General features: G+C 37.2%; 1 protein-coding gene across 1 annotated transcript; it reads right to left on the reverse strand.

Moving 5' to 3' along the window:
* Positions 1–5,156: 5,156 nt before the first annotated feature.
* Positions 5,157–12,104, reverse strand: TMEM245 (transmembrane protein 245). The gene is made up of 4 exons (XM_010084018.1): positions 12,029–12,104; positions 10,044–10,218; positions 7,206–7,400; positions 5,157–5,617 (listed from the first exon to the last, which is right to left on the reverse strand). Exons 1-4 carry the CDS (start codon positions 12,102–12,104, stop codon positions 5,572–5,574), a joined length of 492 nt encoding a protein of 163 aa, XP_010082320.1. The 3' UTR covers positions 5,157–5,571.
* Positions 12,105–16,561: the final 4,457 nt, after the last annotated feature.

Consider the following 16,561-nt stretch of genomic DNA (forward strand, 5'->3'; position numbering starts at 1 on the left):
AATAATCTCCAATTCAGTGCAACATGAATTATGTTTGTCCAAGTCCATCCATATGCAGAGTACATCAAAGATGCATTTACTCGCCAATTAGCAATTCCTTCCTGAACCGGACACACTGTTTCAAGATGGACATTCCAGGCATGCCCTTCAGGTCCTGGAATATATCCCAACACAGCATGAAACAATACTCTCATGTACTAAACCAGATTCAAAACAAGGTACCAGATGAGGTGTGGAAGAGGTTAAGAGACAGCAGAACTGAAGACATATTTCATGACCTGTTAATTTTGGCAGCTCTTTAGTGGATATGTGCAAATACTTCCAGGAACAGTAATCTCTTAGCAGTGGATTACTGATGGAAGAACAGCTTTTCCCAACTTTATATTAACTACAACAAAACAGTTTTAGTGAGTATTGGCTTGGCTCTTCCCCAACCTTTATCAAGTAAATATTAATTCTAGAAAATGTTGCTTGTTTTCACTATATACAGGCACCATTTTGTTCTCAGATACCTTTTAAAAAAAGGAAAAAAATTAAGTTGAAGTCTGAATAGGACAGACACCGCTCATATTTATATAATCCTGCATATCAAATATACATTTACAAACCCAATGTAGAATCGCTGAATACGCTCATCACTTCTGGCATTGTTTCTGGTTTCAGAATAGCGAGTTAATTTTCCACATTGCCTTTTTTTTTTTTTGGTGAAAAATTCCCAATATTATTACTTAAAAGCAATTGTGGACAATTTTATTATAAAGCAGTACAGTATTTTATTAAAAGTAACAGATAAACAGTAGCAGGTTAACGAGCAAGTCTCCCTAATGTTTGTTAGGACTTTCAGGCAATTGCAGTTTTGTAGAAACAGAAGTAAGAAGGGAATTGCCAAAGCGTGCTTCACCAAAAAGTGTAAGAAATAATAATAACCAGAAACCCTTTGAAATACAAGCCAAGATAGAGTTTATAAAGATGACGCATCCATGATTTAAGACGTCAGCTGTCACTCAAAAAAGATGATTTAATTGGGCAATCAATTTCCTCTTGTAAAATGCAAACTTGAAGGAAAAGAGCTGCATCTCTCGAAGAAGAATGCTCCCTCCATTGCTAAACATAATGAATACTAACTCCAATCCCAACAGCTTCCAGCACCTTCTGAAGAAAGTTGCAGCTGTTTACAGAAATAGTATCCATAAAGGTGGCACTATCTGCAGTGACAAACTTAAACCAATATAAACACAATGTCTGAATAAAAGCAATAAAAGTGGGAGCACCTTCTACCACTGATGCAAAGCTACAGAGTCTCAGCAGAATAATGGTATTTTCCCACCCTTGGTGTATCAGGTCTGTAGGAAAGGCAGAACCATTTGTAGTATTCTGTCACCAGTACTAGGGATTAGCAGCGTAGCTTTTACTGGGGAACAGTTTTATCCAGTTTTGTGTTTTCAGGCTTTCTGAAAAACAACATTTAACATTGCAGCCATACGCCTATTTCAGAATTTACACTGATACCCACAATCTATAAAACTGGAGACAGCATCCAATTTTCCCAAAGTTTCTTATTTTGTTTAATTAAGCAGATTATGGATTTCCTAATCCAATAACCACTAACAAAATACACATTAAGTATATCTTCTTCCCCAAAGTCTTAAGTCACAGAGTCCTTGAAATCGGACAAGCCTAAATATACCCTACATGAGCTGCAAATACATACCATTGTGCATGCAAATATCTGACTGATGTCTCCATTACTAAATACATGGGTATCAACTTAATTTCTGAAAAATGTACATCGTATGTATGATTATAATGTTAAACTTAAAAAAAAAGGAAAAACTGGTCATGGTACATCTGTGCTGAAAGTCACCATATTGTAGTAAGGCTGGCAAAATGAATGTGTGTCAGATTCTCACCCACTGCAGTTTGTTGCTTCATGTATTCAATTAAGACAGTATTTACATTGACCTGAAGTTAACATGCAGGGCTGTAAACTGGCACATATTCCCTTCTGCTAGCTCTGCTACAGCACAGTAACATTGAGCTAAGGTACAGGAAGGGGAGGAAGGCCTAATTTGGTGCAAAAAACCGTTACCACTAGCCCTTTGGCACTATGCTTAATTGCAATAAGCCTGATTTGCTAGAAGAGAATGATAAAAACCAGCACAGTTGTATTTTACAATACTGTGAGACAACATTGTCTTGGTTTACTACAAGCATTCCCTTCTGAAATCTAAATTGTTTTTGTTCAAATTGAATACTAGATGTATTTAATACAAGTAAATACCTACTCCTGGAATGCCTTTTTACAGTAAAGCTAAAGACCATCAACTTCTTGCCTACAAGCATTATGAAAAAGACGGTCTCTCTTAAGAAAACTGCATTTTAATGCTGCTACAGAAGAGGGCAGTGTGAGGGCTTCTCCCCTTCCCACCACCCCCCCCCCCCCTTTTTTTTTTTAAGCCTCCAAGCCACCTAAAAGCTTATCCCATGGAGCTGCCGCTTGCTTTTGCAGATGAGACAATATAACCAGGAACTGGTAAATGACAATGACCAGAAGTCAAAATGACCTGTTTGATTATTCTCATATTAATGTGAGCTTGATGTAAACTAAACTGTTCTTAAAGAGGCTGAATCTTTTCAGAAAAGAATATGGATTGTTAAAGATGCAAAGACAAGTTTTTCTGTTTCTACTGGTAATTAGACACTAAAGACAAACCCTAAGTAATCAAGGTTCGCTTTTTCATAAGGTGGTGTGTATTTTTTTCTTTTTATCATGGAGAAATTCAGTTAATACTTCATATTCTAAGAAGGTATTACTGCAGGTTTTGTTTCTTATTTTTCTTTTTTTTTTTTTTTGGCAGTATACTGTTACTGTACCACCACTGAACCCTGCAATTGGTTCCTCAGTCAGGCATGGCAGATAACATGAGCTCCTTAAGCTGCATTTACTGAGAAAGGCTGTACTATGGGTGGTTCTTCATGGCAAGTCTTAGCCAAATATCAAAGAGGAAGTTTCAATGTGAAGCCTCATTTAAAAGCACAGCAAACTAACAAGACTACATCAGAAAGGAATTCTCTATACAAAATTATTTCTCTGCATGTTGGGAAAGGAACATTTCAAAATAGCAACATATCTTCTCAGATGATTTTACTGATTTGCCATTATTGAAGACAACTGTGTCTGAAAGACCATTTTAATCTTAACAGCCGAGACCTTTCTTTGATCTAAGGAGGTTGGGTGAAGGGGGATGGTGAAGAGAAAAACTTAAAAACAAACAAAAGAATGTTTTATGACTCTTTAAAATGACTACATTGAGTACCATACGAATCTGGAGGATTGTCTCAGAAATTTCTAACTGGGATAGCAAATGTGGACAATAGAAATGTCTTGACCAGTGAGCAAAGAAGAATAATGGAAAACTGTAAATACATTAAAGATGCATATTTCTTGCTAGTAATCTTCTTCAAATGATGGCTGCAAGAAGCTAGAATGAGAACACAACATTTCAGTGCAAAATTCTGAACTATAGAAGTAATATAATAAAGAAGTTTCCCAAGTATCACGGTGGTCTTATTCAAGCTGGTTAGAGTTTGGGGGAATACTTAGGGACAGCCTCGGGTTCTTTGTCTTTTTTTGCAAGTGCAAAACCAGTATGCTTGAAACCCCCCATTCAAGCATAAAACTTCATCAGTAAAATTGCAGCAGCTAATTTTGAGAATCTGAGGAGCAGGCTATTTATGTCTTAACAGGCAGCCTGTTTATTGCAAACCTATATCAGGACTTTCTTGCTTAGTAAGTTAAGTATCAGAGTACTTTCCAATCACTTCCTATGGCAATGTAGTTTTAGAAACAATGTAAAAATACATGCAATATCATGAAAATAGGAGCTTTCCAAATCTATCAGCATTTCTGCAACTCAAGTGAAACAAACATCTAAGTTACTGAGAGCTGTTTGTACACAAATCTTAGATATCCTTATCCCTAGATAAGAATAGGTTTTTGTTTCAACACTTGCATTACCGTCAACAATAATTGCAAGGCATGCCTGTATTTTGTATAACTCATTATCAATGAAACTGAAATAAATTCAAAATAAGTTGCTAGAAACTGAAAGGTGGTTCTTTGGTTAAGCATGTCTATCTGCTACTTTGTACCTACGGCCTCATTATTATCAATTAAACTGAAATAAATTCAAAATAAGTTGCGCTAGAAACTGAAAGGTGGTTCTTTGGTTAAGCATGTCTATCTGCTACTTTGTACCTACGGCCTCATTGCACTGGTGTAAAACCTGTTCAAGTATGAAATTTCTACCAAAAAATCCACTTCCTATTTATAAACAGGATCCATTTATAAAGATCCATTGTGCCAAAATATTTCAACAATCAATACAAAAGGTCTTAATTGTCATCAAAACTGCAATGTAAGCAAAATTACATATGGAAGAAAAGCACTTGAGTAGTTTGATGCTGTGACCTAGGCAACACCATTTCAGGAATTTAAGAACTCTGTTTATTATTAAGATCGATCTTAATGTATTAAGATCTATCTTATTAAGACATTTGACCAGAGGCTTAAAGGAGGAAAAAAAAACCAAACTAAACTAAAACAAAATCCATGCTCTCTCCCCTTCCTCTTTGGAAATAAACTTAAATTTGTTTGAAAAATTAATTGAACTCAGCCACAGCATTTGAAAACCAACATTAAACAATCTCTATTCACCTTCTTCCTATTACTGGAAGTAGACGTGACAATCGTATGTTACCTCTGCCTGAAAACACTTAAGGCCTTTGATGAAATTTAGTTAACAAGATGACTCCACTGGGATAGTGGGTAAACAACGAAATACTATCAGATTGCACAGCAGATCTGAGGGCAAGATTTAAACTATTTAAACAAGTCCCCCTATTTCAACATGAGGAAAAGCTACATTTAACAATCTGCATGTCTACTAATTTCAGGAAGATACCAGAAATACCAGTCTCCAACAACATTAAATTTCAGTGTGTACAAGAGGATAATATTTAGGTATTGTTATAAGTCACAGATGATGGTCAAAGCTTCTAAAGAAATACTTTCAGGAGCAGCAAATAATTATATTCTACTTTCATTTAAAAATGAGTGGTTTACACCTTTTTTGCCACCGGATTAACTGAGAAGAAATATTTTGGAATTAGCTCTTTAAAGCTACTACAATTTAATAGCACAAATAACCCAATAAATAAAAGCCAAGTTAGCCATTTCAGCAGATAAAATAACCACTCCAGTGTATATACCTGTCCTCTTAACCATTCTTCTGAAGACAGAAGGTCTTCAAGGTCTTCAACAAGGCAGCTGAGCTGTGTGTTAGTATGCAAAGCCATGGGAAGTAGACATTCTGTCTTTAAGAGGCAAAGTGCACAATAACATAAGGCCGGCAGATGTTCAAGAAGTGGTTTCTCCTAAAACCCAAGCTATGCTTCCGTGTGAGCTGCCTCTAGGCATAGCTGGAAAGGACAGAAGGCCATGGCTCTTGTGAACTCAAGACAGAAGTCAGCGATTCTCTCATGTTGAATAGGTGCAGCACAGCACCTTCATCACTCTGCAGCCATTTTCATCTCCTCAGGACTCTCTCTAGATGACCTGGGGAGTGGGAGGGAAGAAAAAAGAGTAAGACTCAAATCTGTTGAGTGATTACAAATATGTAGTTTCCTACAAATGAAACAGGAAACAAACAAACATTCAATTTTTTGCGTACTGTGGGAAGTTCTATCTACAGTGTATACAGGAGTTTTGGGACATAACTTCTAAAAGTCAGAGACTACAGACAGGTCAACTTAGCATTTTTTCTCCTAAGTATCCACATGAAAGATGACAATATTACTCATATGAATGAAGCAAAGGATTATTTCTGACAAGCACAGAATCCTCTTTAAGATATATGTATAACGAGCTAACCTAGGTAACTGAACAAGATAGCAGAGACATTAAAATGGCTACTGTCATTAGTAACTTCACAACAGGATTTCCAACTCTAATTAAGTATTCAGTCAGGAGTTTATTCATCCCATTCCTTAACTATACAGTTTGAAGATACATTTCTATATTCCACTTTCGGTAACTAGAATAAAGAGATTAATCAAGATCATACTTTTAATGGAATAATGGCATATGATGTTATCTAATTTTTTAAATTCAAGTATGTTTATTTATATTTTGCAGTATTGTACAGTAACACATAAAAATGCAATATGTGCAGGCAGGTCTCTTAGTAAAGACAATGAACACTGGCTATTAGATACCCATGAATAATAGTTTTACACAGAAAAAAGGATGTTCAATCATCTCCTAACACAATGGCAACATATAAATTATAGGATACAAAGGTCCTATCAGTGAATTTTCTAAAAGAGCCTTCTGTGAGAAGTTGAGAGACATTAAACAAACACTTCAAGTTTACAAGTTCCAGTGAGTATTTTACTTTACCATAGGATAGCTCAACCCTCTCCAAATACTTCAACACACAGGTAGGTGCATATGTGTGCACACTCACATATAAAACTCATGCACGTATTAGCAGCAGGTCGAAAGAGGTGATTCTCCCCCTCTACTCTGCTCTTGTGAGACCCCACCTGGAGTACTGTGTTCAGATGTGGGGCCCCCAACATAAAAAAGACCTGGACCTGTTGGAGAGAGTCCAGAGGAGAACCACAAAATTGGTCAGAGGGCTGGAGCACCTCCCCTGTGAGGACAGGCTGAGAGAGTTGGGCTTGTTCAGCCTGGAGAAAAGAAGTCTCCGAGGAGACTTAATAGCAGCCTTCCAGTACCTGAAGGGGGCCTACAGGAGAGATGGGGAGGCACTCTTTATCAGGGAGTGTAGTGAGAGGACAAGGGGTAATGGGTATAAGCTGAAAGAGGGTAGATTTAGACTAGACATTAGGAAGACATTTTTCACTGTGAGGGTGGAGAGACACTGGAACAGGTTACCCAGGGAAGTTGTGGATGCCCCATCCCTGGAGGTGTTCAAGGCCAGGCTGGATGAGGCTTTGAGCAACCTGGTCTAGTGGAGGGTGTCTCTGCCCATGGCAGCGGGGTTGGAACTTGATGATCTTTAAGGTCCCTTCCCACCCAAACCATTCTATGATTCTATGATTCTCTGTACCTCTGCATGCATACATACACTGGTCCAAGTAAAAACATGATGAATGCATGCAAGACATTTATAACTTACCGGTAAATCTGTAATGGCCATGATGATTGTGATGGAGTGGGCACTGAATTTGTTGGACTCACCAACATGGCACTATATATGTTGGAAGCAACCACAAGTATACAAAGTAGAATTGGTCCTATGATGGCTCCTTCCAGTCCCAGGTAATATGCTCCACCAGCTACTGCAAGACCTGTCAGGTAAGGATGACCACCTCTGGAATTATGGCACAAGTAGAATAAAATTAAATTAAGAACAACAAACAGTACTACAGACTATGAAATGTGAATTAATCATAAAGTTTTATTAAGCTTAGAAAATAACATAGCTAGCTTTAGATACCCGTATTTACACTATAAACTGCTGTTTGAATGACCACACAAACATTCCAAGCTGCATTCTGCACTCTATTTACACAACAGATCAAAGTTACATAGCATATAACATTAGTAATATCCACAGTGGAGAAGCTACTTCAGACATTCTTCAGGGATTAATGGCAAAACCATTTCCATTTTGACAATGGAAAGATGATTGATTACAAAGACTGTTCATGTGTTAAGGTCAAGAACTGTTAAATTTTAAGACAACTAGCAACATGTACTATGAGCACCCCTGAGCAATGACATTAATTTACACAATGATAGCAACTTGCATTGCATCTTTCAATGAATAGTTAGCATATATTGTTTAAATAAATAGTCATGTCTTCTCATTTTGTTATAAAACAACCTCTCAGATTGTTTGTTATCATTAGCTTTTGATGTTTTCAGATTAAAAACAAAAACAGATTTTTATTAACATATTAAGATTTACTGGAAAGTTGGGGCCAATGGGCCTTTTGATAAGAGCTATTATGGCAGCAACTAAGCCATTCCGTTCTTCTCTTCTGTGTTTCAGTCTGGATGCACAACATGAATCCTATCAACAGCTTTTACACAAAATCTGCTCACATCATGCTCAATCTTCATAGCTAAAATAACGATGGTAATATGGAATTATAAAAGAAAAGCTACAGTTGAAACTTAGCGCCCAATTTTCAGGAAGTAGCTCTAAATTCTGACTGTAATAGAGTGAAAATACCAGCTAGTCAGTTTAGAGCTCCAGCAGTTTCTGACAGGTTTCTACCATGGTCCTGACTTCTACCCAACTCCCACATTGGCAGTCTTTGCCTTCATCACAACTGTGTGTGGAATAAGACCATGAAACATGACCTATTACATCATATACACCTCAGTCACCTCTTACCTAGACCAGATTTAACCTACTGATCGGGCCAGATTTTTTTTTAAGGGGACGGACTTGACTTTAAAGTTTTATGTTTCTCCAACAGTAGACACATGATTCATTTCTAAACCTTTAAAAAGTTCAAATAATTTTTTCCAGTGTTTGCACCAATTTAAACGTTCTTCTGACTAGTTTGTTAAATCAAACAACAGATCACCTGATGAAGTAGGACTACAGAATAAATTTAATGCATTTGGATAACCCTGCATAACCTAATTATAGCTATTTCAAATAATCTAATCTGCAAGACAAGCATGATGCTTACTGTTCTACTTAATGGGAAGCATATAATTTTGGTCCACCATCAGAAAATCTATTCCTGCCACATATATTTTCTGGACAGTAAACAGAGCCTGCATCCCCTACAGTCAAACAATGTATTCTAATAAGTAGAAGAATTATTGGCTGGTTTAAATAGCTACTGGCCTTAAATTCATCCATGATTTACTGTTGGGAAAAAAATGTAATTTGATTATACTTCACCTGTTAGCTTTAATTCATGCAAAATAACTAATGCCACAGTCTATGAAAATTATTATTAATACTGTGCATATTACCATCAGGTTCCCTCTGTTCAGTGTAATTATAAATTGGTGAACAAAAAAAAATTTTCTAACAATGCAGAACTGAAACACTTAATGTCCTTGTTCTACACTAACTCTACTACAACAAAAATCATCACAAACGAGGGACTAGTACCAGCACGTAACTAGGTCTGGACCATGACTTACAGCACAAACTGACTGAGAAGCCGCACCTTGTTATTAGAAGTTCTCAATTCAAACAGTTTACTAGGATTGTTTCTGAAGACCAAGACTGAAGGAGTAACTAGAGGAGTACAACTTTACATCTATCTTGCACATGGTTGTGAACGTGTCTTGCACATACAAAACTTGACAGTTCATATCTTTGCCAGCTCTGTTAAACAGTGCTGCTTTATATTCTCTGAATTGCATAAAGGGATTCACTAGATATTTCAGCATCTGAAAATGCTGAAGTAAAGCTCAGTAGGAGCCTTTCTCCAGTTTCATACTTTCACCTGTCTCGACATATTTAAAGATCAATCCATAATCAATAGATTTCTACACTGGGGCGTAGTGACACAGCACAAAGGTTGGCTTCGAAAAAATTCTCAAAATTCGCAGAATCCATTTAAAAAAATTACAGGTTTTTTTTTCAGGTCCCCAACTAGCTCACGGATTTCTTGTTTGTTCTGCAGTGTCATCTGGCATTACGTGATACAGAGGAAAATGCTATATGTCTTTAGTCAATGATTAGATAAATAGCAAAGGTATTCTCAGAATTACTTTACCAACCAAAACAGTTGATTTTGCTGACTTTGAGAACAAGTTCAAGTCCTCTGAAGTGACAAAGTTCACAGAAAAGAGGCCTGGGAAAGTAAAAGCACTTAGGCCAGTAAGACTTCTTACTATGAGGTGGTATCATGACACCTATTCCTATGCTTGAAGATACTGTTCTGTATGCTTCAGAAAAGTAAGTTTAATTAGAGGCATTGGTTATTGTGTAGCATTTTTACAATATGTAACTTTAAAAAGTCCCCCATTTACTCACCCTGATATATCTGAATAAATTGCTGTATCTACAAAATAAGTTGGCAAGAGGTGGAAAACCAAGAGCAAAATGGCTTTGCATCCCTGTCCTTGCACAAGCCACAAATCTAGGACTGCAGGGATGGCTGCCCAGTATGTCCCCAGAAACGGCACTGCTCCAAGGATTGCTGCTAATGCTAGAGGACACAAAAGTAGAGGTGAGAAAAAGACCAGAGAAACATATTTCACAAATATATTTACACTTAAATTCTGACACTTTAGCCACACTGGTAGTCCCATTTCTATCAACTACTGTAAATAAGACACTGAAGAAGAGCCATATAAGGCTCTTGGTATTTTATAGCTGTGGTTTAGGACAAAAAAAAAATGACACTATTCCCCATACAGAAAAGCTTCACTGACCGTCAGTCACAAAGCATTACTTCCAAAAGAGGGACCAATTCAGAAAAAATTTAAGGTATACCAATCATGCACATTTCAAACTTTTACATAACTACAAATTAGCAATTGCGTGCAAGAAGGCATACCAGCGGAAGTCTCACTGAGGCACTGCAACTTACCAGATCTCCTGCAGTTAACCACAATAATGTAGGCAATACTATGAGAAATCAGGCAAATATAAATGCCATGACTTAGGTATTTCTGTGTGCACACACGTACACGCAGGCGTACACCCTTCTGCTTATACAAAAACCCCTTGTAATCTAAAGTGACGCAGTACTGCTGTCATTCTGATTTAATGCAACAGGAATGAACATAATACAAAAAATAATTATGTTTTCTTGCTCTTTTTTGTCTCATTAACCAGAAAGCAAAAACTTTTAAGATTCTGCATGTAGCAGAAACAAAAAGAAAGATTACCTTCTAAGTAGATCTAATGACAACCAGTGCCTTTAGTTGCACTTATGATACAACCATTTCCTATTATAGAATATAATAGCAAATTTATAGCTTCCCCTTTCATTCCCTTGTAGATGAAGGTACAACATTTTAAAATTATTATTATTTTTAGAGAAAGAGAGGCAAAAGAGGAATAGGGAAGAAGATTTTCCAGTGAAAACTCTTCAGACATATCCAAATCTAACATTAAAGAATAACAAAACCAGAAGTTGGTACTACAGTCTGGCAATAGCATTAAGAATAAGAAGCATGCCTCTGTTGTGCAATTTCATGATACCACATCTTCCTGCATTTAGGCACCTTGAAAAATCAGCACCTGCCAACTATGGAAGAAACAAAAGCCAAGGAAGGCAGAATGAGGTTAAAATCTGGAAAGAATTGTACTATATAGAAGGGCGAACATATTACATCCAGCACAAAATAGATGGCGGGGGATGTGTTGTAAAAACAGAAAAAGGTGAGGCTCAGAGGTAAGACAGCAATCAGAGACTTCTCTCCACCCTACCCAAGGCCATTTTGAAACACCCCTGGAATAAGTTTTCATCAGTGCAACATAAATTCACAGCTGGAACTACACATTTTGAAAATAAGAACCTGAAAAGCTGTACAGTCGTCATAGAACAATTGTATCTATGGTAGTTTAAATTAAACTTGGAAGAATCAATCAATGCTAAGACGTTCTTTGGAACCACAATGCATACCACCAAAGTATTAAACTTTCAATAGCATTTTCATAGTGGAATTTGAACAATAAACAGGAAATAAAAATCAGGTTACATACTGAACAGGGAATAACAAAAAAAAATTAGTAGCTACTCAATAAGTTTATACCATATACTGAGTTCATCAATAGACTCAAGTGTTATGATAAAAAAAAAGTAGCCTGTAATTAGAAATTGATTTGTACAAATCAACCATATTAAGGTTGCCTATGCAACTCTAATTCTGATAGCTACTAGTTTCTGATTTAATGTTCTGTAAAAATAACTTCAAGACTACCCTTGTCAGCAACATTTAATCCTACTGTCCTTGAGCAATAATTACATAATATTATCTATAAATAATTAAAATTGTTCAAATTCTTACCAGATGGTATGAAAACTATGTTAATCCCAAATATAGTGTGAGTCAGCCAAGTGTAGAGTCCATAGAACCCAGCCATTTTGAGGGAAGCATCAAATACACCTCTAAAACAACCAAAAAAACTCTGGTAAATTTTATTGGCAATAGAATTCTGGGAACTATAAAGATATACACAAGCTGCTTTGAAAAACTGCAAAGCCATTATTGCCACAAATAATTCGAAATGTAACACAGAACCTTTTATGCATTTGTTCCCTATGAAAACTATAAGCATCCATCACATTTAGAGACAGAAACGCCAGACTGTTCTTTACTGTACAATGGGTTCCAGGCATAAACTCCTTGAAAGAAACTGCTCAGGTATCAGATTACATCCTCTATTAAAAATAACCTTTTATCTATGAGAGGCAGTACCATTCTAAGCATGAACTACTTTTTCTTTGTCCTTTTCGATTTCTACCTGTCCATTCATTTTCTTTATCTGCTTAAATTTCTATACCTGCTCATTCTCATTGGATTAAAACCACTGGTCCATGAAGTGAAACAGGCTGCTTAAACTCTTATTTTCCTACATATTTATGTGGCTTTCTGGATGAACTGAGCACCTCATATTCATTACTAGATTTTAGCCTCAACATCTTTATATTCCTAGCTTTTAGGCTGCTTACTAGGTTACATTACTAAAAACCAAACAGAAAGTCTGATAATCTAATTAAATCCTGATGAACTTACATCCAACATGCTGGCCACAAAACAATGGTCTCCTCTCTTAAGCGTGACCACAGCTTCATCAGACAACAAACAGGTGGCTAAGCACTGTATCATTTTTACAGCACTAGTGCACTTACGCATGTGGGGTATCCTATAACTGAACTGAAAACCTGTGCCTTAGGACTACAGTCACAAAAATTTAAACTCTGAAACTGGTATATCTCGTGTGTATTGTGACAGGTTTTCACCCTTATTTGAGAAAGGCATGAAGTTTCCTGAAACTACTATTTCAGCTTCGAACTAAGTAACTGAACTATCCTATTATAGTATAGTTATATTATATATAGTTATAATTATATGATGCTTTAAGAAACTCCAGCTAATCAATTTATTTTGAAAATACAACCTTTACATCTTAAAAAGAGAGGGTTCAGGGTATAAAAGCAAACGCAATTCATTCCAAACTTCACAGCACGGTTTCACAATTTGTTTCAAATCAGGTTAACTCAGCACTGCCACAAGAAAAGAGCCCTCCCATTCCCCTGTTCTCAAGCATTCATTTCTGCCCCAGACAACCCTGCCTCTGTCTACCTGCCAGCATGGTCTCTTTCATGTGCCAAGATGGTTTTTACAATTAATTCAGTTAATTATTTTTTTGCTGGGTTAGTTTTAACTAACTAGCTCAGCTCTCTGCTCCTCATCCAACCCATAGAACAGTGGCATAAATAGCTGCATTCCCACTAGGAAAGAAGCCAGCACACTTGCGGCTGGAGAGCAGGAACTCTTCCTTGCACAATAGTGCTCTTTTATCCCAGCTGAAACTAACAATGTCACCATAACTTCAAAACCAAACAACTCGTTTTCTTCCTACAGACACCACCAAGATCTGTGGCAAAAGACAATCTACCAGTGACAATCAAAGCACAGCTATTAACTTAAAAAGGACTGATGTATTCGTCTTCTACAATGATTCCCCAAAATTCAAGTGATCACTGTCAGAACACTGAAGAATGAAATGACTCTAAGAAGTCCTTTTGAAAAAAGCTATGAAGCTGTTCTTTGACTCTCTTTAAGAGTTCTGTTCTTTTAGGAATAAGAAAAGACCCTTCTTTTTTCTCAGTTGCAAATTACACATGAAAATAATCCAAGAACACTAAGATATATTCCAGCTATGAATAAAGCACAAGTGGCAGTAAGTGTTTCTTGACAGAGTGAGATCACCTCAGGAGCAATATAAATTTGCATATGATTTTCAGAGATGAATCCATGACAAGATTTCAACAGTTCTCCTGTGGAAATGAACTTCTCCTTAGGAATGATACAACTGAACAAAGGTAACAGCTCCAATATATGAAGGCTAGTAATGACACGAGTCAGATAAAGTGATACAGCCTTGAACAAAGCATAGGTCCTTGACATGGTGTAACTGACACAAACATTACACCTCTCAAGGGAGGAAAGGGCTCCAGTGACTGTACCAAAGCTTCAAGACTTTTAAACAGTGGGAAATAGTCCGAAGAGCACAGCAGCAAACAGGCTTTCTTCTCTAAAACAGAAACAACTACATTCTCTGAAAAAGAACAATTAACGTGTAGTCCAAGTTGTAAGAAATTCTACATCTCATTATTTCTTTGCAATACTTCGAATATTTTTGAAAGACTATTTGGGCCTGGTCATATATTCTTCTGAGAAGCACGTTTGAAAGCATTAGTTAGTTATTTCTGAATCAAGTATTTCTAACACTTCCAGATTTTTTCATCATGCTAACTATTCTTAAAATAAGTCTTGGAAGATGACATATAAAAAGCCAAAATAGTTCAGACCAAGGGTCTGTCTAGTCAGCATCCCATCTCCAGTAGAGGCCAGAAGCAGACACTAAGGGAACAAAAGAAATAGTATAAACACATTTAACAATCCCCCTGAACATTTTTCCAGCCTCTATTTCCAGCTCAGGGGATATGATGAACCTGATGCAGGCTGGCTATTTATTAATATCTATTCTTAGCCCTGTCTGATTCTGCAAGTTGCTGCAACTCCAACATTTTTTGGCAGACCTTCCCCATGTCTGCTGCCTGCCACACGAACCAACACACCCTTCTTATTTTTTCAAACTGCCTGCTTGCTTTCTGATGATCCCAAGATTTTATGCTGGAAGAGACCATGAGCAGTCCAACCCCCATCATCCTTTTCATACTGGTTCTGATTTTGCAAACCTCAATCGTGTAACATCCTTTTCCCAGGCTGAAGACCAGCTCAGTCATTCCTCATACAGAAACTGCTGCACACCTTAATTCCTCTAATCAGTCTTGTTGCCCTCCTAGCTTTTTGAGATGCAGGAACCAGAATGGCACACAGTAATTCAGGGTATAGGCAAACCATAGATTAATACAAATAGAGTAACATTGTGTTGTCTATGTCTGTCATAAAAAATCTTAATGTTTGACATGCCTGGCAGATGGCTTCAAGTATTACCAAGCACCGAGCTAGCATGCCTACCTGAAAATATAGCTCCCAAGCAGTAACAGTCAGCCTAGACTCCATCAGTTCATGTGTGAAGTTAGGACTGGTTTTCATCCACATGCATCACTTTCATCTGCACTACACTGCCCCAGTCATTTAATTCCCCAGACACTGCTGTCTTCTGAGTTTGTCTACAATGCTGCTGCAATTCCACAGTCAAATAGCTCAAATAGTTTTGCAGTATCAGTGAGGTGTCCCTCTCTAGTTCTTTCCCAGGACAATTATGAATAGATGGGATTGTAGATATCCCTACCTCAGCACCATCATTTACTCCTGCCCTGTGTTTATTATCTTTTTAACTATTTATCCATGAAGAACAGTCTCTATTATCTCATCACTACTTAATTTCCTTGAAAATCTTTCGAAAGAGATGCTGTAAAAATCCTTTATAAAACTTTAGAACATAGCAGCCAGATCAACTTATTAATGGCCTTGCTTGCTGACCACTTCAACAAACAGGAAGAGTACGGCAGAACTTCTCTCTGTGAAAAGTCCATTGATTCTCTGCAATGAAATTATATTCACCAGGTGCTGCTATGTCCTTAACTTTAGTTCCTACTAAGCTGCACAATACTGATGTCGAGCTTACACGTCTGTAATTTCTGGGATCCCTGGAACATACCTTTTTTTTTTTTTTTTAATTTTGCCCTTGAGTTTTCTTTGGTGAGTTAATATCATCCACTCTCACCAATTTGCTACTGTTCATTTTGTTTGTTTCTTCTACAACTTCTTCTACAGTCACTGTAATTTCTGAGAAATTCTCCTGCAGCTTGCCTATTACGAAGGGTTTTACAATGTGACTCCTTCCCCTTACCTTCACAGCAAAACCAACAGGGCAGCAATTTACCTCCACCCCACAACAGCCTGCAGCAGCCTTATTGTTGCTGAGTACTCCTTGTCATCCCTCAGCTCCCGAGTGCTTCCTGGTCCTGCTGCATGTGAAAAGTGGTATTTTGGTTTAATAACATTTTGTGGAGCTTTGAGCAAATGAATCAAATTCTGTCTCCCCCTGGCCCCTTTCTGGCCTATTTCTATCTGTCAAAATTTATGGTTCTTCTGTTCTCTTAATTTAGCTAAAACTTCAGCTTTCTACAGGATAGTTTTTCATTTCCTCTGACTTTCGATACTTTGCTGTTTAGCTATGCAGTCAGTTTTCCCTTTAGCCTTACTCAAGCCTTTCTTAGCAGTCGGTATGCACTGGCACTGTACATTGCACATTTATTATTCTCCACACCACTTGTAACGATGTAATACTTTTACATCTCCCTTTTAACTTGAAAAGTTCATGAATGAGAGCAACAGCCG

This window comes from Pterocles gutturalis, unplaced genomic scaffold (assembly GCF_000699245.1).
Source record: "Pterocles gutturalis isolate BGI_N339 unplaced genomic scaffold, ASM69924v1 scaffold21860, whole genome shotgun sequence".
Classification (NCBI taxonomy): Eukaryota; Metazoa; Chordata; class Aves; order Pterocliformes; family Pteroclidae; genus Pterocles; species Pterocles gutturalis.